A 27,952-nucleotide genomic window follows, 5' to 3' on the forward strand; every position below is an offset into this window, starting at 1 on the left:
AACGTGAGGGTACTTGACCATGAATTAGAACTGTACGAGTTGTTTCAATAAGGTGTCTATTCTTACACTCGGCCACCCCATTTTGTTGAGGGGTATAAGCACATGAGGTTTGGTGAAGAATGCCATGAGAAGCCATAAAATGTTTAAACCGTTGAGAAAGGTATTCACGGCCATTATCACTGCGTAAATTTCGAATAGAAACCCCAAATTGTGTTTTTATTTCATTGAAAAATGATTGGAAAATAGGAAACAACTCAGAACGATTCTTCATTAAAAACAACCAAGTACATCTGGAATAGTCATCAATAAAGGTAACAAAATACTGAAAACCTAAAGTGGACTTAACACGACTAGGTCCCCAAATGTCAGAATGAACCAATGAAAAGGGGGACGGCGCCCGTTGTGAGACACTACGAGGAAAGGAACTACGAGTATGCTTTCCTAACTGACAAGACTCACGACAAACTTGATAATTTTGACAACCTCGGGATAAGTTGTTGCAGTTTGGCAAGACTAGGATAAACTAACTGAGCATGAAGAAGGGATGGTGACTCCATGATTACGCCAACATGTGGAGAAGGGCGGAGATGGTATAGGCCATGAGACTCACATCCTGTGCCAATCATGTGTTTCGAAAATTCCGGTCCTGCAACGAAACAAAATCTTTAGTAAATGAAATAACACAATTAAGGGTACGAGTTAGACGACTTATGGACAATAAGTTGAAGGGAGACCTAGGAACATAAAGTACATGATCAATGGATATGGACGATAAAATATGAACAGTACCAACACCATGAGATGAGACTCTAGACCCATCGACCATTGTTACCGAGGGTAAATTATCCGGACATGACAAGGAAGAAACAAAAACTTGTTACCAGTGATATTCGGTGGCGCCTGAGTTAAGGACCCAAGGTTCGAGGGAGTGAAAGTGAGTCAGACCAACAAAAGGTGTACCTGTACGTGCAACAGATGCAAATGTAGTGAAACTAGAGTGCTGACGATCCTCATACCATCTGAGAAATTCGTTAAAGATTGCAGGTTTTTCTACGGTATTAGATGAAGTAGGATGGTCTGCAGACGGTGATCGGGGAGATGGATCAGAATTAGCCATTGCTACAGGTCGAGGAGGACGCCCATGAAGCGCATAACATCGATCAATTTTGTGGCCTAACTTGCCATAGTTGTCACATTTTGGACGTCCTTTACTTGGCTTGCGAGACCGACTTCGATCATCACGTTGGACAACCATAACTGAGGAATCATCAGTATGAGGAGATGTCTCAGTGACTGGTTTGCTCGGTATACACAAAAGAGCAGAACAAGTAGAAGTAAAGTTGGGTATGACTGGAGAACCCAAAATCTGATCACGGACATGAGAGACATCATCAAAGAGTCTGTATAATGCCAACAACATGAAGAACTTTGATCGTTGTTCCAGTTCTTCACCAGGAGTGGAAGCAGGAGGTAATATATCATTAAAATCATGAAGAAGGGCATGAGTTTTACCCAAATATTCTGCCATGGGACCATGATTGCACTGACCAATAACAGTTAATAGGTCCTGACAAACACCATAAAGACGCTGAGTGTCATTTGTGTATAACAACTTCGCTTGTGCCCATACTTCTGAACATGTTTCATATGATCAAAACATTTGTTTCAATGAGGAGTGAATGGTGGACTTTATAACAATGCATAACTGAGCATCAATTTTCATCTAGCGGGAAGTGTCATCTGTGGTAGCAGTAGTCACATTTCAAGTAAGGTGATCTAAGTCCCCTGACTCTTCAACCAAAGTTTGATGTCGGACGCCCATGTTGCATAATTTGTGCCATCTAACTTGTCAATGGACAAGTGTACATTCACAAAATTGGTGTATATTGAAGGATCAGAAGATGAGCCACCAGCATAAGTGTTTGTAGACGAGGAAGACGCCATGGAGAGGGAGAAACCCTCAAAATCCAAAGTGCTCCGATTGACGCAACGACCACATATTCAGAAAGAGGACGAGGAGGCGATCACGACGGTTCTGATCGGCGGCAGAACTCTCCGGCGACGCGCCGACACGCGCGGCAGGAAGCAGCGGAGCCGGCGACTTTTGCGGCAGCGCGTGGGTGGTCCGTTCGCCGCAATCTTTGTACCACGGTGGTCGCCCGGCCGAGACGATTCCGATGGTGTGGTTGTCGGTCAATTCTGGAACTCCGGTGACAGTGGTGGCAGCGACGGTGGCGGCGAAGGCGACGACGGCAGCGACAATGATGTGTGTCGGAGACCGTGGAGTTGGCTGGAACTAATCCTATGCTCTAGATACCATGTGAGAAATAGAGAAGATTGGGAGAAAATATTCCTTGTGTCTTTTGCATACACATAGAGTAGTTTATTTATAATGTAAGATATGGGTCAATGCCCTTAATACAGAATGGGCTGAGCCCAATTAACAGAAACAGACATTTTAACACCTAACACTAATAAATGCCAGAAAGAGGTTTTCCTTTAATGAGATGTTCTGAATTTCGAAGAACTTCTCCAATCTTGCTATCCACCTTATAGGATCGGTCCCTTCAAAGGTGGGTAATTCCACCCTTTTCATCTAATACTTCTCAATTCCCTCCTCTTCCCCCTCAAACTCTTCAATTTGTTCTTCTCTCCTTCCCTTTCTTTCTCTGCTAACAGAATTATAACTTCCTTCTGAGCCCCTTTCATGATTCTTGAACTTCCACAACACTTCTTTAATTTCTTGAATATTGTCTCTCAATTCCGTAATCGCCTTATCTTGTTTGTTGGCCCACCTTCCAATCGCATTCATTCTGCCTTTCATGATCCTTCCTTTTATTGATCTGGCAAGTCAGACCAACATGTTAGGTTTCTTGATAAAAGAAACTGATTTATCAGCACTTACACATAGAAAGGGATATCACACACTCCAAAACACTGAAAATACTCTGATTATTGGATTGTAGTCAACAAAGCAACCTATACAATGTTTCCAGGGAAAATGTTCCCTCCTACACAGGATAACAATAATCCTGTTCTCTCTTCTTCTAAACTAGAATTCTCCCCCAGACAAGGCTACCTCTCACTATATATAGACTTTCACTGAAAGTCTCTCCCCCTCCAAACCTCTTGACAACTACCTACAACAACCTATTTTTTAACAACCTTCCTCCTAACATATACATTCATAATCCTATCAGAATTGTTATGGATGAGAATTATCCTAAATGATCTTAAAGTGGGATGTGAAGAACATATAATCCTTTATTGTGATAATAAGTCAGCTATTAACATTGCTCACAATCTAGTTGAGCATGATAGGACCAAACACATATAGATAGATCAACACTTTATTAAAGAGAAACTGGATAGTGACCTTATCACTACTTCCTATGTCCCATCTGGGCTTTAGTTACCAGATCTGTTCACAAAAGGTCTTCCCACTGGACTATTTCATGATTTCACATGGTAGATATCCATTCACCGGTTTGAGGGGGATTGTTGTTGGTTAGATATTAAATGCAATACTAAAAGTTGTTGGTCGGATATTAAATGTCTTGTTAGAAGGTGTTAAAAGATTCTAGAGATCTCTTGTAATTATTACTTTAGCATTTGAGTTCTCTATATATAGAAATTGATGTACTGTTTTAAATTAATTAACAAAAATAAGAATCTTCTTTTTTTCAAATTAATCTTTTCAAGTCTGGCCTTTGGGATCTAAGAATCTTTTATGTACTGTCCTAAGCTTGACTATATATTTTTGTCAGAATATGTGAATTTATTGCACAATTAATATAGCAATTATGTGTAATCCTGGAATTATGTGTAATCCCTAAAATTAAGGGATTAGGATTAGTAATTATTGGGCAGATTTCCTTTTATTAAGATAAGGTATTATTGAGTAGATATCTCCTGATTTAGACTTTATTTCAGGAGATTTTTTACCTTAATTAGACAATAGTTTGTTTCTTTTTAAACACCTATGTATTGTTTCAAAAGCATGAATGAGAGAATAATTAATTCCAGCATCCTACTACTGTTTTACAACATGGTATCAGAGCTCTAGGTTTTTCCTGGAGCCCTGGTCTTTGATTTTTGTCTCACGGCCTTCATTGCTGTTCCTCAACTATTGTTGGCCTTCATTGCCATTCTCGTCCAAAAAAAGGGGCAGCCTTAATTGCTGCTGTTATTCTTTCCGCTGTGTTAACCTAACATCCGATTACAATGTCTGGTGCTACGTCAAGTAGAGAAGTCTCTAGTCCTTCACACAAAAATGGAGAACTCCAAGGTCTCTGAGCGTCATACAGGTTGGATGGAAAAATTTTTCTCAAATGGTCCCAGTTTGTTAGAACCTATCTCAAGGGAAAAGGATGCCTGGTTCATCTCCTTGAAAATGGTCCAAGCATGGAGGATCCAGCATTTGCAGCATGGGATGAAAAAGATTCCATGATTATGTCTTGGTTGTGGGACTCCATGGAAGCTACCATCAGCGACACTTGTATGTTTCTTAATACAGCTAAAGATATTTGGGACTCCATAAACCGCACATATTCTAAAGCCAATGATGCTGCCCAAGTATATGAAATCAAAATAAAAACTGCAGCCACAAAACAGGGAAGCAGAGGAATCACAGAATATGCGGCACTGTTGCATAATCTATGGCAGGAACTTGATCACTACAGAGTTTTTGAAATGAAGTGTGCTGAGGATTTTATCCTCTTGAAGAATTTCATAGAGAAGGATCGTGTGTATGATTTTCTTGCAGGACTAAATCCTTAATTTGATCAGGTTAGAGTGCAAATTCTAGGGAGAAAGGATACTCCTTCAGTAGAAGAAACCATCTCTATTGTTCGTGCAGAAGAAAGTCGGAGGAGTGTAATGCTTGAGTTTCAACCAATAGATGGGTCTGCTCTACTTACCAAACCTGAACTGGTGCAGAAAGGAAATGAGCAAATTCCTAATTCTCTACGGTAAGGAAACAAAGATAATTTATGGTGCACCTATTGTCAGAAACCGAGACACACAAGGGAGAAATGTTGGAAATTGCATGGCAAACCTCCAGGAAAGGAGTGGGTGAATCGTGGAGGACAACAAAAGTCCCAAGTGCACGTAACACAAACAGAGATTAAAGAATCTCCAGCAGTAGACAGTTTCAATATGGAAGATATAAAGAAATTGAAGAAGCTATTGGGGAATATGGAGGAACCCTCTGGATCATGTTCTCTTGTTTTCTCAGGCAAAACTTCTTGTATGAATACCTCATATAATGTGAACTCTTGGATTGTGGATTCGGGAGCTACAGATCATATGACACATTTATTCCACTTGTTTCATTCTTATACACCCTCACCAAGTAATAGAAAAATTATTGTTGCAAATGGGTCAAGAGCTACTGATGCAGGATATGGTAATATCCAAGTAAACCCCAACCTTATGCTTAAAAATGTTCTCCATGTTCCCAAACTCTCAGCCAGTCTTCTCTCCATCAAGAAACTAACCTCTGATCTCAATTGTTCTGCAATGTTTTCTCCATCTCTATGTGTTTTTCAGCAACAGGACTCGGGGAGGAGGATTGGACTTGCTAAAGAAAAAGATGGTCTTTACTACTTAGAAGTATCTCAAGAATCCCAAACCAACCAAGCAAAATCCCTTCACAGTATAACAAATAAGGATGAACTATGGTTGTATCACTATCGTCTAGGACATCCATCATTTAAGGTGCTACAGTTTATGTTTCCTCATTTGTATGAAAACTTAGATATCTCAAAACTTCATTGTGAAACTTGTGAGTTAGCGAAGCATACTCGTGCTTTTTTTCCCAACAGCAATAATAGAAGCTCTCAACCTTTTCAATTGATTCATAGTGATATATGGGGACTGTCTACAGTACCAAATATTTCTGGGGCCCGCTGGTTTGTAACATTTATTGATGATTGCACTAGGGTTACTTGGCTCTATTTGCTTAAACAAAAATCTGATGTCAGCATTATCATTCCCATATTTCACTCAATGATTAGAACTCAATTTGGAGTTAATATTAAAAGGCTTAGGAGCGATAATGCTAGAGATTATTTCAACCAAACCATATCCTCATATTTCCAATCTAATGGGATCGTCCATGACTCTTCATGTGTTTATACCCCCACAACAAAATGGAGTGGCAGAAAGGAAAAGTGGGCATTTATTCAATATAACTCGGGCTCTTCTTTTTCAAGGGAATGTTCCAAAAAATTATTGGGGAGAATCTGTTCTTACTGCATCATATCTTATTAATAGACTTCCCTCTCATGGCCTAAGTAATAAGAGTCCAATAGAAGTCCTAAATAATTTCTTTCCTCACTTTAAGAAATCAAATGGACTGATTCCTAGAATATTTGGATGTACAACCTTTGCACATGTCCCTGTTCAAGCTAGAGATAAACTGGATCCCAGGGCTGTTAAATGTATTTTTTTAGGATATTCAGCCACACAAAAAGGGTATAAATGTTATGATCCTATCATTAAAAAATGGTATATCTCAGCTGATGTTACTTTTCTTGAAACTAAACCTTTTTTTAACAAAACCAATCCTACAGAACAATGTCTAGAAGACCCTCATGAAAATACTGACTTCTTAACTCTGCCATATATCACAACCAACAGATCTGAGCCTCCAACTATACAACATAATTCTGAACGAGGATCAGAAGCTATGGATACAGATTTCCCCATTGAAGCAACTCGAATAGAAGCTGACAATCCTCCGAGATTTAACAAGGTTTACCCCAGGAGAAAGCAAATTCCAGAGATGATGCAAGTCCATGAATCCAATCCAAGTTCTGCACTAGAAAATGAAGAAATACCTGAACCAGAAAATGAAATTGACCTTCCAATAGCCATCCGAAAAGGTACTAGAAATTGCACTAAAAAAACCTCTGTATCCTCTCTCAAATTATGTTTCTTATGATAGATTATCAGCTAGCCATAAAAGCTTTATAGTAAACTTGAATTCTGTGGTTATACCAAATAATATTACTGAAGCACTAGCAAAGAAAGAGTGGAGAGATGCTATGCAAGTGGAAATGACAGCATTAGAGAAGAATAACACTTGGGAAATTGTGGATAAACCCAAAGAAAAGAATATTGTTGACTGTAAGTGGATATTCACAGTAAAATATAATGCTGATGGGTCACTTGAACGATACAAAGCAAGATTGGTGGCCAAAGGATACACTCAAGCATATGGAATAGACTATGAAGAGACATTTGCACCAGTTGCTAAAATGAATACTCTAAGGATTCTTCTATCCTTAGCTGCTCATTTTGATTGGAAACTACTACAGTATGATGTTAAAAATGCCTTTCTGCATGGAGACCTAGAGGAAGAAATCTACATGAATATCCCACAGGGGTTGAAGGAGATAGACAAAATAAGGTGTGCAGACTTAAGAAGGCACTATAAGGACTTAAACAATCTCCTAGAGCATGATTTGGGAGGTTCTCAAAAGTTATGAAGGGATTTGGCTACAAACAAAGCCAAGGAGACCACACGTTCGTAAAACATTCAGAAAAGGGGAAGGTAACAGTTCTTTTGGTGTATGTGGATGATATTATAGTAACTGGGAATGATGAAAAAGAAAAGGAAAAATTGAAACAAAGACTAGTCCAAGAATTTGATCTCAAAGAGCTTGGAAAACTACCCAAGGAATCTTTATATCCCAACAAAAATACATAACCGATTTGTTGGCTGAGACAAAGACTATTGGATGCAGACCAGCAACAACTCCAATGGACCCCAATCACAAACTGAGTAAATCTGGAGATGAACCATAAGTAGAAAAAAGGATGTACCAGAGGCTGGTTGGAAAATTAATATATTTGGCGCATACCCGACCAGATATTGCCCATTCGGTAAGTGTAATAAGTCAGTTTATGCATGAACCAAAGGAGTCTCACCTTCAAGCTGCCTACAGGATTCTACATTACTTAAAAGGCACTCCCGGAAAGGGAATCCTATTCAAGAAGAATGAAAAATTGAACCTTGAAGCCTACACCGTTGCAGACTATGCAGGATCTCTAATTGATAGAAGATCGACTACTGGATATTGTACTTTCCTGGGTGGAAATTTAGTAACTTGGAGAAGTAAAAAACAGAATATAGTGTCTAGATCATCAGCTGAATCAGAGTTCAGAGCACTTGCTCAAGGAATATGTGAATTATTATGGATAAAAATTATTCTGGATGATTTGAAAGTTGTTTTGAAGGGTCCCATGAAACTGTACTGTGATAATAAATCAGCAATAGAAATTGCACATAATCCGGTTCAACATGACCGGACAAAACACGTTGAAATAGATAGACACTTCATCAAAGAAAAAGTAGACGAAGGTCTATTATGCATGGCGTATGTCCCATACAGGCAACAAGTAGCTGATGGGTTAACAAAATATCTATAAGCAAGCTGAGAATGACCAATATCTATTCCTCAACTTGAGAGGGGGTGTAAGAATATGTGAATTTATTGCACAATTAATATAGCAATTATGTGTAATCCTGCAATTATGTGTAATCCCTAAAATTAAAGGATTAGGATTTGTAATTATTGGGCAGATTTCCTTTTATTAAGATCAGGTATTATTGGGTAGATATCTCCTGATTTAGACTTTATTTCAGGAGATTTTTTACCTTAATTAGGCAATAGTTTGTTTCTTTTTAAACACCTATGTATTGTTTCAAAAGCATGAATGAGAGAATAATTAATTCCAGCATCCTACTACTGTTTTACAACAATTTTAGTATCATTGGTGGGCATGCAGATCTGGGTAGCTTTTATGAGTTGTTGTCCATCACTGTTTGTTCTCCTCTGTTGCTTTGTTTAAGAGAATATTTTATACTTATTTTATTGCCAAAAGAAAAAAAAGAATACCTTGTACTCATTTTAAAACAACAAAGAGAAGTAATGACAATGTTGTTTAATTTCTATTAAATAAATCTGGTGCACATTTTAACTACAAGCTATTTCTGTTGTCCAGATTGAGGGAAGGAAATGTCATGTTTAATTACAGGTATCACTTTTTAACTTGTCAGTGCTCTTATTTGATTTGTATGAGTTTATTATGATCATGGACTGCCTCTAAAGGGGGTTGTTTTGGTTGATGTGCTTAGGGATTTGAGAACTATTTTTATTTTCTGAACACCATGTTTCCTTTGTTGTTAGAAAAAATTGATTATTCATGTATTATTTTTCTTAATGAGCTTTTTTTTAATTAAAAATATTTCAGGTATTACAATAATAAGTTACAGAGGACAGAAGGTAATGTAAATATTGTTTTGTCTCTCATTTTAAAATGTGATTGCTTTCTTTTCTTTATGGAGTTATTAATGTATTTTTTGTGATCATTTGAAAATTGTTGAAAGAGAGAAAAATAGAGGGTGGAGATATAGAGGGCTATGTAAGGTGATCATAATGAGGGAATAAATGTAATTAAATATGTAGATAAAGAAAAGATCCACAGCGCTCTACTTCAAAATGATGAAAGGATATCTATCATTCCTAACATGGTAGTAAGATTTCAGAGTCATTTCATGGGTAGCCCATTAGTTAGAACATCCCATACTACGTTTATTTATTATTAAATTGTTTGTATACGGCATGTCAACAGAATGAATGGCAAAAGATATGCAATTGTATATTTATTTGTAACGGTTATTCTCTTAATTAGAATAATTAGTTGTAGTAAATGTATATATGGCAGTTTAGCTTATTTAGTGGGCTGAAAATCAGTTTGACAGATTGTAATCATTTGTATTTATATGAAAATTCTCCAACAAGAGGGGAGACAGTTTTTTTGGCTCAATCTTCTCTAAGTTTGACATGGTATTAGTCTAGGTTACGATCCCAAAACCTTGTTTGTGTTTTTTTCAGCCTCGTCCTAGATTCACGATCCTGCTTCACGATTCTTCTTGGTTATTTTTTTTCTCGTTTCTTATTTCCCTAGCTCCATGGCTTCTGAAAAATATGATGTCTTATTCGTTCGTCTTAATGAAAAAACTACTCAACTTGGGCATTCCAATTCCAGATCTTTGTCACCTGAAAAGACTTGTGGGGTCATGTTGATGGCAGCACTCCTGCCCCTAACAAAGACCAAAAGACAGTTGCTCAAGTCATCGCCTGGATCCTTGGTTTCGTTGATTCGAACATTGTCCTGAATCTTTGCCCTTACAAGATTATCTCCATCTTTTTACACTTGTCTCTCATCCATTTCTTCTGTGTCAATTCCTAAATCTGTGGGTGATGCCTTAACTCATCCTGGCTGGCGTCAAGCTATGCTGGATGAATTAAGTGCTTTACAGAAAAGTGGAACTTGGGAGCTTGTCCAATTACCATCTGGAAAGTCTGTTGTTGGTTGCAGGTGGGTGTATGCTATCAAGGTTGGCCCTGATGGCACAATTGATCATCTGAAAGCTCGACTGGTTGCCAAAGGCTACACACAGATTTTTGGTTTGGATTATGGTGATACTTTTTCTCCAGTGGCAAAAATGACCTCTGTTCGCCTATTCATTGCCATGGCTGCTCTTCAACAATGGCCTCTTTACCAACTTGATGTCAAAAATGCTTTCCTAAATGGTGATTTGCATGAAGAAATTTATATGGAGCAACCGCCTGGCTTTGTTGCTCAAGGGGAGTCATCTGGTCTGGTATGTCGTCTTCGCAAATCCTTATATGGCCTAAAACAATCTCCTTGGGCCTGGTTTGGTAAATTCAGCTGTGTTGTTCAACAATTTGGTATGTCTCGCAGTGAAGCGCATCATTCAGTGTTCTATCGCCACTCAAGTGCTGGATGTATTTACTTAATAGTGTATGTCGATGATATTGTTCTCACAGGAAGTGACTATCTCGGCATCTCTCAGATGAAACAACACCTTTGTCATCATTTTCAAACCAAAGATCTTGGCAAACTCCGATACTTTTTGGGTATTGAAGTAGCACAATCTAATGATGGTATTGTCATATCTCAGAGGAAGTATGCGTTAGACATCTTGGAGGAAACAGGGTTAATGAACTGTAAATCTGTTGAGACACCTATGGACCCTAACATCAAACTCCTACCAAATCAGGGGGAGCCTTTCTCAGATCTTGAACGGTACAGAAGATTAGTTGGTAAATTAAACTATCTTACTGTTACGCGTCCTGACATTTCCTTCGCAGTTAGTGTGGTGAGTCAATTTCTAAACTCCCCATGTGAAGACCATTGGGATGCAGTTGTTCGCATACTGAAGTATATTAAAGGATCACCTGGAAAAGGTTTGCTATATGGCCCTAACAACGATACAAAAATCGTTTGCTATTCAGATGCTGATTGGGCTGGTTCCCCTTCTGATAGGAGGTCTACTTCTGGATATTGTGTCTCTATTGGTGGCAACCTGATATCTTTGAAAAGTAAGAAACAAAGTGTTGTTGCAAGGTCCAGCGCAGAAGCAGAATATAGAGCTATTGGTGGAAATCAATTGCCTATAACAGAAACTAGTGATATTTCTTCATTTCTAACAAATGTCTTTGTTGCTCCTGGTTTCACCAGTAATCTCATTTTTGTTGGTCAATTAGTCGACAATGATTGTCGAGTTCAATTCTCACAATCTGGTTGTCTTGTGTAGGATCAAATCTTGGGGAAGATAATCACGAAGGGGCCTAAAGTTGGACGTCTTTTTCCCATCCATTTCTCGCTGTCTCCAAGTCTTTCTTTGCCTTTAGTCTCTTGTAATTCTGTTATTGTTGATTACCAAGTGTGGCATAAGCGCCTTGGGCATCCCAACTCCAATGTACTCCATGACATGCTCAAATATGGCTTTCTTGGAAATAAACACACCCCATCTCTTAATAATATTCATTTTGATTGCATTCCTTGTAAGCTTGGCAAAAGTAAAATTCTACCTTTTCCAACACATCAGTCGCATGAAACACAACCATTTGATATCATCCATTGTGATGTTTGGGTGGTGGCACCAGTTACGTCTCATGCTCATTACAAATATTTTTAACTTTTATTGATGATTATAGTCGTTTCACTTGGGTCTATTTTCTGCGCTCAAAAGATGAAGTCTTTTCCACTTTTAAATTCTTTTATGTTTATGTTCAGGCCCATTTCTCCTCCAAAATCAAGATTCTTCGCTCTGATAATGGGGGAATACACATCACACTTATTTAAGGAATTCTTGCAATCCATTGGCATTTTATCTCAAAGATCATGCCCAGCAACCCCCCAACAAAACAGGGTAGCTAAACGGAAAAATCGCCATTTGCTAGATGTTTTCTGCACTCTTTTGCTGGAGTTGCATGTGCCATCACGGTTTTGGTGTGAAGCCCTTTCCACTGCAGTTCATCTTATAAACAGAATCTCCTTCCATAAGTAATGAATCCCCTTTGACTAGATTATTTGGTCACCCACCCGATTACTCCACTCTTCGTATGTTCGGTTGTGCATGTTATGTTCATCTTCCTCCACAAGAACGCACCAAGCTCACTGCACAATCTGTTGAATGTGCTTTTCTTGGCTATTCTCCTCATCAAAAGGGTTTTCTATGTTATGATCCTAACCTTCATCGGATTCGAGTCTCTCGAAATGTCATTTTTCTAGAAAGTGTATATTTTTTTGCAAACCATCATGACTCATTCTCTTCTCCAATTTCTATTTTTCCATTCTTTTCTAATTCTTCTACAGGTCAATCATCATCTAGACCTCTATTGACCTATCAAAGGCAAAATACTGCCACTCAACATCACCTAGCACAATCCCATGGGCCCCTTCAAGAAAATTCCTTGGATGCTGATCCAGTACAAACTCCAGAACCAGAACCAACTCCTTTACAACGCAGTTCACGCATTGGTAAGCCCCCAGAAAGGTATATATGTTCCATGACAACAACATTATCATCTATTCCTATTCCTTCTTCTTATAAACAGGCAATGAAGAATGAATGTTGGCAAAAAGCTATTGAAAGTGAACTTCTCGCCTTGGAAGAAAATCAAACATAGGATATAGTGCCATGTCCCCCATTTGTTAAACCTTTAGGCAGCAAGTTTGTGTTCTCTATAAAGCTGCGTTCGGATGGCTCCATAGACCGTTACAAGGCGCGACTGGTTGTGCTTGGAAATAAGCAAGAGTATGGCCTAGACTATGACGAGACTTTTTCTCCAGTTGCCATGATGACCACTATGCGCACTATCCTTGCTCTTGCTGCATCCAAATCTTGGCCATTACATCAAATGGATGTCAAAAATGCATTCCTCCATGGTGACCTTAAGGAGGAAGTTTACATCACACTTCCTGGTGGTATGTCGACCCTCTCCCCGAATACTGTTTGCAAATTGAAATGCTCTTTATATGGATTGAAGCAGGCTCCAAGAGTTTGGTTTGAAAAGTTTTGCTCCACTCTTCTTGGTTTTTCTTTCCATCAAAGTCAGTATGATCCATCACTTTTCCTTCAATAGACTTCTAAAGGCATCGTTGTACTTCTTGTTTATGTGGATGACATTGTGTTCACTAGTTCTGATCAAGATGTTATTTCTAGAATCAAACAAATGTTGTATTCAAATTTTCACATGAAAGAGTTAGGCTATCTCAATTATTTCTTGGGTTTAGAGGTGCATTACCATCCTGAAGGCATTTTCATAAATCAACATAAATATATTCAAGATTTGGTCCAGCTAGCGGGACTCACCAATGCTACCCCTGTTGACACTTCAATGGAAGTTAATGTTAAATATAGACGACATGAATGAGAGCTTCATGACGATCCCACTCAATATCGGAAACTAGTTGGTAGTCTCATCTATGTGACTATCACTCGTCCTGATATTTCTTTTGATGTACACACTATTAGTAAGTTCATGCAATCTCCACGACACTTCCATTTTTCAGCATTGCAACGTATCATTAAATATCTCCTTGGCACCTCAAGTCGTGGTTTATTTTTTTCTGGTAATTCATCTCTTCAACTCCAAGCTTATAGTGATGTTGATTGGCTTGGCTGTCCAGACACTAGGAGATCAACTACTAGCTGGTGTATGTTCCTAGGGAATGCTCCTATTTCATGGAAATGTAAGAAACAAGATTCAGTCTCAAAGTCATCCACTGAAGCGGAATATCGCGCAATGTCTGCTGCTTGTTCTGAAATAATATGGCTACGTGGTCTTCTTACAGAGCTTGGATTGTCTCAAGCACAACCCACTCCACTGCATGTTGATAACACCAGTGCCATACAGATTGTAGCAAATCCAGTTTACCATGAATGGAAGAAACACATCGAGGTCGATTGTCACTCTAACCGAGAAGTGTATGATCGTAGAGTCATCAATCTACCACATGTCTCAACATCTGTTCAAATAGCTGACATTTTCACTATATCGTTGCCACGCCAGCGTCACAATTTTCTACTTGGAAAATTGATGCTTGTAGATTCACGAGCATCAATTTGAGGGGGGATGTCAACATAATGAATGGCAAAAGATATGCAATTGTATATTTATTTGTAACGGTTATTCTCTTAATTAGGATAATTAGCTGTAGTAAATGTATATATGGGTGTTTAGCTTATTTAGTAGGCTGAAAATCAGCTTGACAGATTGTAATCATTTGTATTTATATGAAAATTCTCTAGCAAGAGGGGAGACAGTTTTTTTGGCTCAATCTTCTCTAAGTTTGACACAGCATACTCTACAAGTAGTCACACTCAATAAAATATTTGTATAAAAAAGACTTCTAGGTTATGGTTTTGTATCATATATTATTTAGATGTGACCAATTATAGTTCCTATTTATTGTCACATGCCTAGTTTTGAATGTCTCTGGAATATTGTATCTTACAGTGTTTCTTGGAACATAATGTTTGATTGCAGTCACCGAAGATTTCACTTGTCCATTCTGTTTGGTTAAATGTTCTAGTTTTAAGGTTAAAACTACTTTCTTCTTTTAAATCAATACTTTTCCTATATGATGTTGAAACATGTTTCTAATGCTTCTGACATGATCTTTTCTAGGGTCTAAGATGTCATTTGTCCTCGTCACATGATCTCTTCAACTTTGAATTTTGGGTTAGTTGTCTTTAAATCTCTTGTTGGCATTCTATTCAGTGATGTACTGAACCATCTCTAACCAAGTACATAATTTGTAGGTATCGGATGAGTGTCATGCTGTAAATGTGACTGTGAAGAATGATATCTCGAGATCAGAGGTAAGGATAGTTTCTGCTCAATTACTTTATTCATAAACATATTATATTATATTTAATAATATCTAATTTTTTATGTGATAGAAACCAAACAATTACTGAATATCAAAGTTGTATTATTTAGAGGATTATGCAGTAAAAAGATGCTTGAGCGGAAAGCTCTACAGCCACAAGGAAAAAAGCCAGAGTCCTAGACTCCTCCAGAGGATTATTCTCCTCCTAACCAACTCAAAACCTCTCCACTCCGTATCCCCTTCACACTCTCTATTCTCTCTCCTATAACAGAATTGCCCTTCCCCTCCATTCCTGACACGTCATTCCCCTCTCTAACTAACTTCCCTTTCTTTTCCTAACCCCATTTTCTTTCTTCTCACGTAAACATTCCATATTTTGGGCCTTGCTCCCTCTATAATTGTTTCATGTTGATTAACAGGCCCATCCTTAGTAGGAGTCCTATCATTATGCTTTGTCTATTATAAACTGATGCTTCTTAGATGCCTGTGAAGATTTATCTCTCATTTGAATTTGTTCTTGGACATTATTGACTATGTGATTTTGGACCTTATTTATCTCTTATTCATTTTTTTATTCATATAGAAGTTTAATAAAAATGCTGGCTCATTTCCTTGTTATTTTCCCTTTTAAAATATGATAGGACTCGATCAATTAATTGAGTCCTGTGAGATTCACTTTTGAGCTAACAAAATACTAGATTTCAAATAATCCATTTAGGTTACTTTCAGTTTTCCCTTCACATGACAAAACCACTTTAGATTTCTGTCATCTTCTCTTAATAAATTGATACACCAACTTTCTTTTAGATACCTTTGTTTCTAAATTTATCTTACATTTGCGTGCATGCATTTCAACATTTGCTACCATAGTCACTGCCAGCTTATTGCTGTGAGCTAGACCTCCTCTTTCTGTTTGAGAGGCACTCTATGATCTCAAACACTATCTTTTGTTCAGATTGTTGCTGATACTGTTGATCCAAGAGTGCAAACATTTTTCTATTGGTAAGCTATTTTCTCTACTATTCTTTTTTAGCTTCCATGACATTTTGAGATTCAGATGGCATACCATGTCTGTATGCAGTGGAAAGCCCCTTAAGCGTAGGACACCAAAGGACCCATCTTCTAAAAATGCAGTAGGCTTAGAGTCTGCCTTTCCTGCAGGAGAGACTGATATTTTGGAGAAGGATGATGGTATGTGTTAAAATTATGATTGTTGCTGGATTGTACAGCTTTCATAAAACTGTTGTTTGGGTGTATGTATCTAGTCTAAGGGTTTGAGTGTTATAGGGTATTACTTTTCCTTCTATTGTAGTCTTCTCTTTACACACACACACAAACACACATCAGCTGATCAGGACACTCACTGATTTTTTAATCATATCCAAATTCAAGTTGGTATCTAGAGCCATGTTGGCAACAACCACCATGTGTTGCTGCTGGTGTTGTGTCGTCTGACTAAGTCAAGGTTAGCTACACCTCTAGAAGTGATACCCAACCCTGGTGGTTGCATGACCAAAATCTTCACAATGTGGTGGTCCTTGTCAGCCTGTCACCATATGTGTGGGTTCCACACTCAATCTTCCCGGTGTTAGAATCATACAAGACCACTGCCATTCATGTTGTTGAGACCTTATGGGCATGTTTCTGCCTTTATCTTCTATTTCCATGTACTTAGATAACTGATCAAGCCTCTTTCCTCATGACTTCAGGTTTTTTTCTCTCTCAAATCTGTTTGTGGCTTTATATCTTGAATGACTTGTATATTTCTACTCCTTACCTTTACCTTAACAAAACTCAATTGGAAGAACTACTTATCTTGGAAAAGGAAGTCAATGTTGTTCCATCTTGTTAAGAAGTGGACTTTAAAGCCTAATTCAATCCCACAAAACCGGCTTGTAAGGTGAGGTTTGCACCCACTTATATACTCTAAAGCCTTATCACTAGTTGATGTAGGACTTCCAACACTTCCCCTCACGTCGAGGTATATACATCTCGTGTGTGGGACTAGACATTAACAGGTGGTCCAATAACGATTCGATAGTGGCTGGAATGATATGCCCAACAAACACAAATCTTGTTAGGATAGGTTTTAAATCATGACTCTGATACCATGTTAAAAAGGAGACTTTAAATCTAACTCAATCCCACAAAACCGGCTTGTAAGGTGAGGTTTGCACTCGCTTATATACTCTAATGCTTTATCACTAGTCGATGTGGGACTTCTAACATAACTGGAGACAAATCTCACTAGCAGAAACTAAACTTACAATTACTTGTTTTATGACAGTTAGTTGAATAGGATGTCTTAGAAATACTCATATTTTTAAGACAAGCTTCTTTTTTGGAAGAAGGCACAAAATATTTTTGTTAATTACACTCATCATCTTGTTGATGCTACTCCTCTAGCCTCTCTCGTGTAGAACAATTATGATATGATCTCACATATAGCAAAGGCTTGGGCTACAGTAGAAGAACCAAAAGAGATTTCTTGTGGATGATTCATGGGAGGGGATATTAACAAAAAAGCTTGATAAGTTATACATGGTCATAACTTTGAGAAGTCTACACAAAATTTGATCATGTACTTGGATCAAATTTTAGTTGGTGGTGAGATTATTTCAAATGGACATCTTAGTCACTAAGTGTCTTCATGTTCCTACCTTGTTAAAAGATGAAAATCCAGTTGAAGTTATTGACACATTAACAATGGTAGCATCATGAGGAAGAGGAGATCATAGCAATCGAAGAGCTCATGGTGGATGTCCTCATTGCACTTACATGGTTTTCTACCCATGTGTCTAAATTTGAAAAAGTAGAGTCTAAATCCTTTGGTGAGGAGTACCAAGAGTATTTGGGACTTATATTTGAAAAATTTAACCATCACGGTCAATCTTCCTCGATACCAATTGTTTCAACAACTTGTATTTCTCAATTTGTGGAAGGTCAAGGTCCATGGATAGTTGACTTAGGTGCCTCTGAACATATTTCTAGTAATAGCTTTTCATTATCATTTATTGCTTCCAAAATTCTCACCTTCTTAATTTTGGAATTGGTCAAGTTCCTTTATCTCCTTTAAACCTTAATTTTGTCTTGTACAAACCACCCTGGCCTTATAGTACAGTCTCTCTAAGCCAATTAATTCGCTCTTTGAATTGTTCTGAAATATTTGGTGCTATTCCTTTGTCATACAAAAACATTGTATGAGTCATCTAATTGGAAAATTACATGAATCACGAAGACCCAACATACTTTTTTCCGTTTCTTCCTCACTAGTGACTTTATGTGTACCGTGAGTTTAAATCTACTAGTGACTTGCTCCTTGGCTGCTGAGGACCTGGCACAACCCTCCTTTACCTGGGCTTGGGACTGGCTATGATGCCATAGACAGTGTTTAATAATTAATCAATAATTAAGAAAACTTTGATATGTTTGATGTTTACATTGAATATAATTGTGATATAAATTAAAATATAAAGTATTAAAATTACTTAATATAAATTTTAATTATTAATTACTACGTAAAATAATTTACTGTCATATATAATTAAAAAGTTATGACAATATAACTAAGATTTAATTACATTTTAATAAAATTATAAAATAAAAGTACATGGAAGGAAAATCATATGATTTTTATATCACAAAAGGATTGTCATAATGTGCTACAATAAATTTAAATGTCAATTTTTCCCTTTATTTACTCAATTTATTTGCAAGTACTAAATTATGTTAATAATCTTAAATTGAAAATTCAAACAAGTGTAATAACTTTATATAATTGTAAAAGGTTGTTAGAATTAATTGTATTTGTATTTTTTAAATGTCATTTTGAAGAGTTTTAGAATATTTTCATTATAGTTCTTTTAAACATAAAAAAAAATAAGTCAAACTTATTCTTGTGATAGTTAAAAGTTGGCTTAATACCAATTTTGGTCCGTGGTGTTAAAAACGCTAACAGGCATAATGTTCAACTTACCCAATAGTGAATGACCTCTCCAGTTTTTCATTAAGTAGCAAGGGGTTGAAGAATATGGTGAAATTCGTCATCTAATTAATTTTCCTTTTGTTAGTTCAAATTCCAAAGAGTATTTTACCCTTTACCATAATCAGAGTTTTAGAAACTCATGGCTTCCATTTCCGGGACTTCCTTTTTCTCGAACAAACCCAGCAGTGTGGGTTCCTCGTCGCGCAAGGAGACACCCTTCTCCTTCCTCTCCTCTGATTCTGGGTTGGCATCATTCTTTCCTTCTTATTTTGGTTCTGTTCGTATTAGGGCTCTGAATTGAGATTCTATTTTTGTGATTTTGATCTTGCGATGTTGGGTTTCCTTCCTTGGATTGGGTTTTTGTTTTTGTTTTCTGCAGGTTGGTGGCGCAATGGTTAGGGTTCTTCGTGATATTGTGATTTGGAGATTTTAGGGTTTTCGTTTGGGATTGAGGGTTATGATTTGGGAATTTCTTGTGTCTTGTTTCTCCTCTATAGATTGTTAATGCGATTTGGGGGTTAGGGTTTTAGAATTGTGGTTTTGTTTTTTGATTTCACGTGTTTGGATTATCTGCAATTGTATTCTGATCTTGCACTTTTGGGGATTTTGGAATTTGTGATCTTGCGTTTTTAGGTTCTTTGGGTCGTGTTTTAGAAATAAAGCTTTGATGGTGGATTGCTTGTAACCTAATTGTAATTTCCTTTAACCTTAACTTTAACTTTTCCACGGCAATAACTTTAACTTTTAACATTTACATGTCAATTGACATGAGCTTATCACGTAATGAATAATTGGACAAGTCATTCACCATTGGCTAAGGTGGACATTTCAGTGTTTTTAACTCCGTTAGCCAAAAGGACTAAAACCATTTTTACAAAACATGAGAACAACTCAAAAATAGGAGGACCACTTTGAACACAACTAACAAAATTAGGGACTAAAATTTGTATTAAGCCTTAAAAATTTAATTAGTATGTAAATCAAAAGTAAACTGTGCAACGCATGAAACAGAGCATCTTTATCTAATCTAGACTTCAACTTTTGCAATAAGGCTCTGTTTTGTCATACTTATGTCAAAAGGCTTATTAATTGCTTTTCTTAATACTGTCATCGTTTTATTTTTTCATATTTCTTGAGTTGTGGTTCTTGCTCCAAGATGTTGCATTAGTGCTGCCAGCATGTTATTGTGTTAGGAGTATGTTACATGCTGCTGTGACATTGCAGGAATTTCTGCCACAATTATTAGATCACATCCTGATCGAGACTCTGTCCAGTCAATATCAGACTGTGATCAATCAGTGCTCCAGTTTGCCAAGACTAGGAAGTTGTCAATTGAGTGTTCTGACTCACGAAAGTATGTTCTACAGGCTTGTTTCTCTATCCTTGGAAAACAAAACGGGGGATATTACATTAGGAAACTTTTTGATGCACAATTACTAGGGAAATCCTGTAAATGCAATGCTAAAATGTTCCTGATATGAAAGCCTTCCAAACAAAAATGTTTTTTATGTTGCAAATTATAATGATATTTTTATGTAATAATTTACCCACATATTATAGATACAGATGAAACCTAATAGATCAATGAGGCTAAATGGTTAAACTAAATTTCTTGTTCAATGTTAGAATTATTTTGATATGTTAAATGATATGACTAATTTATGTGTTATTTTAGCTTATTAAAATGTCACATTTGGGATGCTTATATGTGACAGGTTTATGATTTTATTATTTGGGTATACTTTTTATGTATTTGTGTTAATTAATAAGCAAGATCTTGATTTTTACTACTTTATTAATCCAACAACATTTGTAGGTTGAATGTATTTGATATCATTATATAGTCATTTCATTTTTACGATGTATTTAATGTTCTCCATATGTGATTCCTGGACTGGTTTAGAGATGAATGTGACTTTATTGAAATTTATAGACTTTCCTCGCATTGGTAGTGTCGGAATATTTGATCAAATGTCCCATTTACTAATGATTAACAGTTTTTTATATATGTAATCTTTATGGTCACTCATCTGACATTATTTTGAAAACATTTCAGCAGTGCCCTATTAAGGAAACGACAGTTTTTTCATTCTCACAAAGCTCAGGTAATCCTCTATTTTTATATTATGATTATTTACTTTTTTATCACTGTTTCCTGCGATTTAATTGCTGTAAAATATTGGACTTAGCTTAAAAAGGGGAGTCTATGACCTGACTCTTCTCTTTGAATATATGATCTGACTCTTCTACTGGGGAGTTTAGAAACGAGAGTGTTTTATCATTATTATATATATATATATATATATATATATATATATATATATATATATATATATATATATATATATATATATATATATATATATATATATATATATATATATATATATATATATATATATATTGGAGAGAGCATCTCGGAGGAGGATATGAAGTCATCTAAAATATGAAATAGGAAAGAAAACAGCTAGTCGAGTTGGCTCAAATACGTAGCTAAATTCTCATTTCTTTCTATTACAGAAATAAATTCCCATAAAACATCTGTGAACGTAATAATAGGAAAAGACCATAAACACAATTTTATACTTACTAGGGGTGTAAAAACTGCTTAGATGTGATTTCAGATTTCAACATTTTAAAATTTGGTTAGCTTTGCTTGACTTTCTGAAACACATCTAAACTTGACATTATCCACTAAAATAATAAAATTGAAGGTTTTCATTCTGCTGAACGGTGAGCTGCTTAAATCAGTGGTGGTTGAATTTGTACAATCTAGAAAAGTATCATAAATTGGGTACCAGTTCTTTGTGAACGTGATTTTTGTTATGATATTATTACAACACAACAACGATGCATAATTATGAGCTCTATTGAATTATTTGTATTGATAGTTATACAGACTTGCTTGGTGTATTAAAATTACTACTGCTAGGTTATTAGTTTGTGCTTTGGTTGTGTTCGTTAGAAGGTCTCCGATTTTGTGCTCTCTTTTGGGGGCTTCCTCAATTACATCCTAGATCGTGTTAAATGCTGTATCATGTAGATAAATGACGTAAGTAGTGTTTATAAGGGTTGAGTAATTCTCATCTTATAATTAGGTCGTTGGATTGAGTTAGATTCTAATGTCAGATTCTGGCGGTGATGACTCTATGGTGGCTTGATGCTTGAACAACATTTTTTGCTGTTGAAAGAATTTATCGTTTCTTAACGAAGTTTCTGTTCCAGTATTATTGGATTAATTATATTTAGTTTTTATTTCTATCGGCATCATATGCTCAATAGATTTGTTGCTGATTTTTCTTTACTTTTGCTTAAAGCCAATGACAATTGAACAAGTTCTATCAGATAAAGATAGCGAAGATGAAGTTGACGACGATGTTGCTGATTTTGAAGATAGAAGGGTATGCTTATATAATTGTTTTTTTTATTTTCTAAAATTATTGTAGAGTGATTTCTATCAGTTATTCATTGCTAGGAGCCAAAGAGCGATTTATAGTTTTTTTTTTTTGAAAACTTATCTGCATGACTTTATAAGAGAGGCTGCTTATTCCACAGACATGATCGTACTTCCAAATTGTTCAAACTTCAAATACCCGAGCTTTAGCTAGACTTTTCTAAAACCCAACAAATTATTTGATTTGTAAAGAAATTGATCCACAATTCAATGATTAAACCGTGACCAAATTGGAGTCAATTGTAAGGGAAGCTACTTTTCAAAGGTGGATGAGAGTGGTTTGATACCATATACTTTATAAGTTACTGAAACTGATTGTAACATACTAGCTGATCTTATATTTGTTTATATTAATACAATGTTTACATAGAGACACATACTCTTTACTTTGGACGTATTACAACTATAAAGTTTCTAACTTAAGACTTTCCCAATTACGTAGCACTACAAATGTACCCTTAACCTCTTTGTTCTTTCTCATAAACTTTATTTGTAAGACCAACTGCCATATAGGCCCAGCAGAGATCAGCATAGGTTTGGGTTGAGCCATGGCCATGGATTATGAAATATCTCTTGCAGCTCTTACTATTTGTCAAATATATTTTAGGAAATTTTAGATATTATTCCCATGTATTTAATTTGTTATATTATCTGTATCTTGCTATTATTACCAGAATAACAATCCCACAATTTCAGGGATTTGTTCCGTAGAATAGGCTATTCATTCAATATACTCTTGTAAATATATATATCAATACATGTAAGGAGACAAATAATAAGAAATATATTCTTTTTCTTAAATTTAAGATTATTATTGGAATTGATACCATGCAGATGCTTGAAAATTTTGTTGACGTGAGCAAGGATGAGAAGAATTTCATGCACATGTGGAACTCGTTTGTTCGGAAGCATCGGTAAACCCTTGTTTTTTACTGAAGTCATCACTGAATATATCTTTGAGCTCAAACTGATATGCATTTTTAGTTCGTTGATTCAATTATTTTGTTGTGGTGGCAGTGTGATTGCAGATGGTCACATTTCATGGGCATGTGAGGCTTTCTCGAAATTGCATGCACCTGAGTTTGTTCGGTCACGCTCACTGGCCGGGTAACTACTTTCTCTTGTCTTTAAATAAATGCTCTCTCCAAAGTTACTTCATTGTTTTGCACGTTTTATTGATTTATGTACATAAATCTGATTATATTTGTAAAATTCTTTTTTTTCTTTTGCAGTTGTTGGAGAATATTTATGGTCAAACTATACAATCACGGTCTTCTGGATGCTCGAACCATGAATGACTGTAATGTTATTCTTGAGCAACAGCATAAGCAGAATTCAGACCCCATTAGCTAAAAAGAAAACCCACTTTTTTACCCTTAATTGAAGAAAGTGATGACAAAGAGCAAGGACGTTTTGGTTTTGGTTTTGGTTTTGGTTTTTCCCCTTCACAAAGTACAAACAAATAGTAAGGGTTTCAATTTTACATTTTGCTATTGTGGGCTGTACTATTTATTATGTTCGTCACAGGGATAAAATTTTGCATCCTTCGGAAAAGTTTAACTGCATTGACATCATTATTCCTTAAATTTAATTGTTTGCAAGACTCTGTTACCCATGCCTATTTTTCAAGTGTCAATTTTAATTAAAATTTATGATGAAGAAAGATTAATAGGAAAATATGGAGGTGTATAAAGAATTTTCCCAATTGTTGGATTCGAATATTGCAGTTTTGTATGGAGCTAATAGCACACTTCCATTATCAAACCTTATAAAGATTCTAAGCGTATATTATGGATTCTGGAAATAGCTTATAAATTTGAAAATCATCAAGTTTAAATTACAATTTTGTAAGCTACAATCCTGAAATTCTTCACTTAGAGGTGTTTCTTTCCTTATACAATTTGGAATGCAATAAATAATATTCTTTTTGATTGTACAATATGTAGTTACGCTGAATTAAATAGTTTTCTATGTATATTTCGAAATATTTTCGAATTGAACGATAAAAAAAAGTTTGAAAGTCACGTTTGTTATAAAATAGAAAATGTGAAGTGGTATTTTGAAATAAGTGGTGGTGGAGGAAGAAATAATACAAGTGGAGAAAACAACATTACTATCTTTGTTTCTCGTCCAAATTTTACTCACTAATCTCTAACCGTATAAAAAAGACAAATCAATCTATTCTTAAAAAACTCGGGACAAATAACGTTATTCCATCTATTTATATTCAATTTCAAGATTACTCCATGATTTGATTTAGTAACTAAATATTTTATATAAAGTATTTTCAACTATGATCTGAATCCAAATTTATAAAAATGACAACTACAATTTTGTTTTACCATAAATACAAAATAACTTATTTAATAATCTTCTTCCTTCCCTTTTTACATTTTGAGACAGTTTCTTAATAGTGCAAAATGATTATTTTGTCTTTGTGGTGACTTGTTAACTTGTCAAATTTTTGAGTTGGATTAAGTTTTTAATCTGATAGTCTATTTTAATTTATTTCGTCTAATCTATCAAATTTACAAGCTAAAGAAAAGAAAGGAACTTGTCAGTTTTTTTTAACTAAAAATTAAAATAAAAAAGATAATCTAATTTTTTTGTATTATATTATTGAAAAAATATTAATTGTAATAATATTATAACCTAAATTTTTAATATTGATAAAATAAAATTTAATTATTAATTATAGTGAAGTAAGTTAATGGGTAAGAATAATAATTATTTTAATTTATTCTATTAGAGATATTAATTAATTAATTAAAATTTCAAAATATTTATATAATTAAATGTCCTTTTAATATATATATATATATATATATATATATATATATATATATATATATATATAAGATGTTTAAAAAATATAAAATATGAAAAAAAAAATTTAAAAAGAAAGAGTTGACAGACCATTCTTTTAACCCATTTTTTAATGAAATGATTTAAGATTTTTAGTCTACTTTATTATGATACCACCTCTTTTAGGAACTAGCAATAAACATCCATTTTGTTACTATAAGCAAATTACTTCTAGGGTTTTTAATTTTGTTACTATAAGCAAATTCTTGGTTGCATAGGTAATGGTCTCGTAAACATGATTCTACTCAGCAATTCTTCCTGTCCGATTAAGCAACTCAGGAATTTAATAGAAAGAATACATTGAACATATTCATTCTATAATCTTCTCAATCGTAATCAGATATGACGTATTTGTATTTCTTTTTTGCACATTGGAAACAGCAACACTTGACACGCACACAGATACACATAACATTTAACGCAAAATCATCAACTTGAAATTAAATAAACCTTTTTACTTGATAGCCACGATCACGAAGTAGCCTCGAAGGGTCATCTCTCGAACCAAGGTCCCACAAAAAACACAAAAACACAACACAAGTCAATTTGACATTTGAAAATTCCAAAAACGACAATAAACGTAAGACGTGACATTTCTTCTAACCTCAATTATTAATAGTTTTAACAATACGATGCTTCCTCTCACCATCTTCGAAACCAACCCACTTCTTCATTTCCTTCAATCTTTCTTACCCCTTTTTCACATTTATATACCCTCACTCTCCATTTTCCACTCAACCAATTCAATTCTCCACCTTTCCAACTTTTCTCCCTTTTCCCTCACTTCAATTATACCATGCAAACCGTTGAACAAAATTTCACCTTTTGCATCCCAAACTCTTCACTTTCATCACACTCTGATATCTGTATCACTGATTACTTGCTTCCCCAAGATCTTCAATTTCAAGTTCATACCACCCCTCAAATGCCTCAACTCACATCTTCCTCCAAGCCTCCAAGATCCTCTAATCTAAGCAACCGCAAACCCTCTTTGAAAAACATCACAATCCCTTCTATAACTTCAGGTCTTGTGATGCCACACCACATGGAAACGACATCATCAACAACAGCAACAACATTAGGTTCAACCGTGTATGACAGCAGCAATCAAGTTTCTTCTTTGGATGATGGCAACAATAGTAGAGAGGATAAGCACTACAGAGGGGTCAGGAGAAGGCCGTGGGGGAAGTTTGCTGCAGAAATTCGGGACCCCAATAGAAAAGGGTCGAGGGTGTGGCTTGGAACCTTTGACACAGCCATAGAAGCTGCTAAGGCTTATGACAGAGCTGCTTTCAGGATGAGAGGGAGCAAAGCCATATTGAACTTCCCTTTGGAGGTTGGAGAATCTGAAGAAGAATCAGTTTCGATCAAGGTTGGTTTGAAGAGAGAAAGAGAGGAAGAAAGTGAAGGGAAGAAGGAAAGTAACAAGCTTGTGAAGAAAGAAGAGTGCTCTCCCAAAGGGGTGTGCCCTTTGACTCCATCATGTTGGAAAGGCTTTTGGGACACTGATGTTATGGGAACCATCTTTAGTGTTCCTCCTTTGTCTCCATTATCTCCACTGATGGTTGTTTGAAGTTATGGCCTTTTGATCTTTCAATCATGAGGAGTTGGCCATGAAAGAAGAAAGTACTCAAGAGAGAGATGATGCTGCTGATTATCCTCTCTGAGCTGATAGATCGATGAAGATATATGATGCTTTGTTTAATGTACATATAGGATAGTATGAAGCAAGATTTCTTTATTTGTTAAACAAAATTTCATGCTTATCTTCTCCCTTTTCAATGTTCTTTGGTAAGAGATTGTACTGTACTAGAACCAATATTGAAATTTGTTTATTCGTTTATTGAAAGTTGAAAATGGCTGGTGAAGTTATTTATTGGATTTGAATTTTTTGCTGCTGAATCTTGTCTTATCCTCATATCTGTCGTTTCAATAAATTTGTCTACTTATCTCAACAAAGTTAAAGTTTAAAGAAAAAAAAAAGAACTCATGAACCTTTAGATTTATTTCAGTACTTGCTAGACTCCCAGCAAATCTAATAGTAATCTATAATAATCTGGTATGATAACTTTTTGGTTGAAAAATAGGGTCGATGAAAATATGCTAAAATTTGAGCAAAATAAATTTGGTGATGTTAATTAATTTGTTGTAGTATCTGTATCTGATGTGATTCAGATTATACATAGAATTATAATGAAAAAATAAAATAAAATAAAATAAGCATCGGCTTAAGGCTGATGCGAATACTATCACCATCTACTCTCAGGTTTAAGTATACCAATTCAAATGAACTACAATAGAAAATGAAAAGAAAAGGGAGAAATCCCTAACTTACGCTAATTTATTTTCAAATAATTAATTAACCTAAACAAAATTATAAAAAATAAATTAAAAAAAAACTAAATTAAACTATTTTTATTCAACTT

The 27,952-nt window shown here is 35.6% G+C and overlaps 2 protein-coding genes across 5 annotated transcripts in view; both read left to right on the forward strand.

The window, feature by feature from the left end:
- Nucleotides 1-24,282, forward strand: part of LOC108325868 (polycomb group protein EMBRYONIC FLOWER 2) — a 41,462-nt gene extending 17,180 nt beyond the window's left edge. For 3 of the 4 annotated variants that reach the window (XM_017558974.2, XM_017558977.2, XM_017558975.2), the window contains 13 exons: nt 9,013-9,045; nt 9,262-9,293; nt 14,877-14,929; nt 15,018-15,071; nt 15,152-15,211; nt 16,178-16,224; nt 16,304-16,413; nt 20,432-20,561; nt 21,264-21,312; nt 22,525-22,608; nt 23,496-23,575; nt 23,679-23,768; nt 23,894-24,282. In XM_017558974.2, the coding sequence (XP_017414463.1) occupies nt 9,013-9,045; nt 9,262-9,293; nt 14,877-14,929; nt 15,018-15,071; nt 15,152-15,211; nt 16,178-16,224; nt 16,304-16,413; nt 20,432-20,561; nt 21,264-21,312; nt 22,525-22,608; nt 23,496-23,575; nt 23,679-23,768; nt 23,894-24,014 (943 nt within the window). In that variant the 3' untranslated portion in view covers nt 24,015-24,282. The remainder of the gene's footprint in view (nt 1-9,012; nt 9,046-9,261; nt 9,294-14,876; nt 14,930-15,017; nt 15,072-15,151; nt 15,212-16,177; nt 16,225-16,303; nt 16,414-20,431; nt 20,562-21,263; nt 21,313-22,524; nt 22,609-23,495; nt 23,576-23,678; nt 23,769-23,893) is intronic. The other variant, XM_017558976.2, reaches the window with a different exon arrangement.
- A 1,570-nt stretch (nt 24,283-25,852) lies between these two features.
- On the forward strand, nt 25,853-27,383 carry LOC108324901 (ethylene-responsive transcription factor ERF105). Its single transcript, XM_017557843.2, has one exon. It carries the CDS (start codon nt 26,323-26,325, stop codon nt 27,097-27,099), a length of 777 nt encoding a protein of 258 aa, XP_017413332.1. The 5' UTR covers nt 25,853-26,322; the 3' UTR covers nt 27,100-27,383.
- The last annotated feature ends 569 nt before the right edge of the window (nt 27,384-27,952 follow it).

This window comes from Vigna angularis, chromosome 3, assembly GCF_016808095.1.
Source record: "Vigna angularis cultivar LongXiaoDou No.4 chromosome 3, ASM1680809v1, whole genome shotgun sequence".
Lineage (NCBI taxonomy): Eukaryota > Viridiplantae > Streptophyta > Magnoliopsida > Fabales > Fabaceae > Vigna > Vigna angularis.

Excerpts from the sequence above, each read along its gene's own strand:
- LOC108324901 (XM_017557843.2), top strand. The coding sequence starts at position 26,323 with ATGCAAACCGTTGAACAAAATTTCACCTTTTGCATCCCAAACTCTTCA.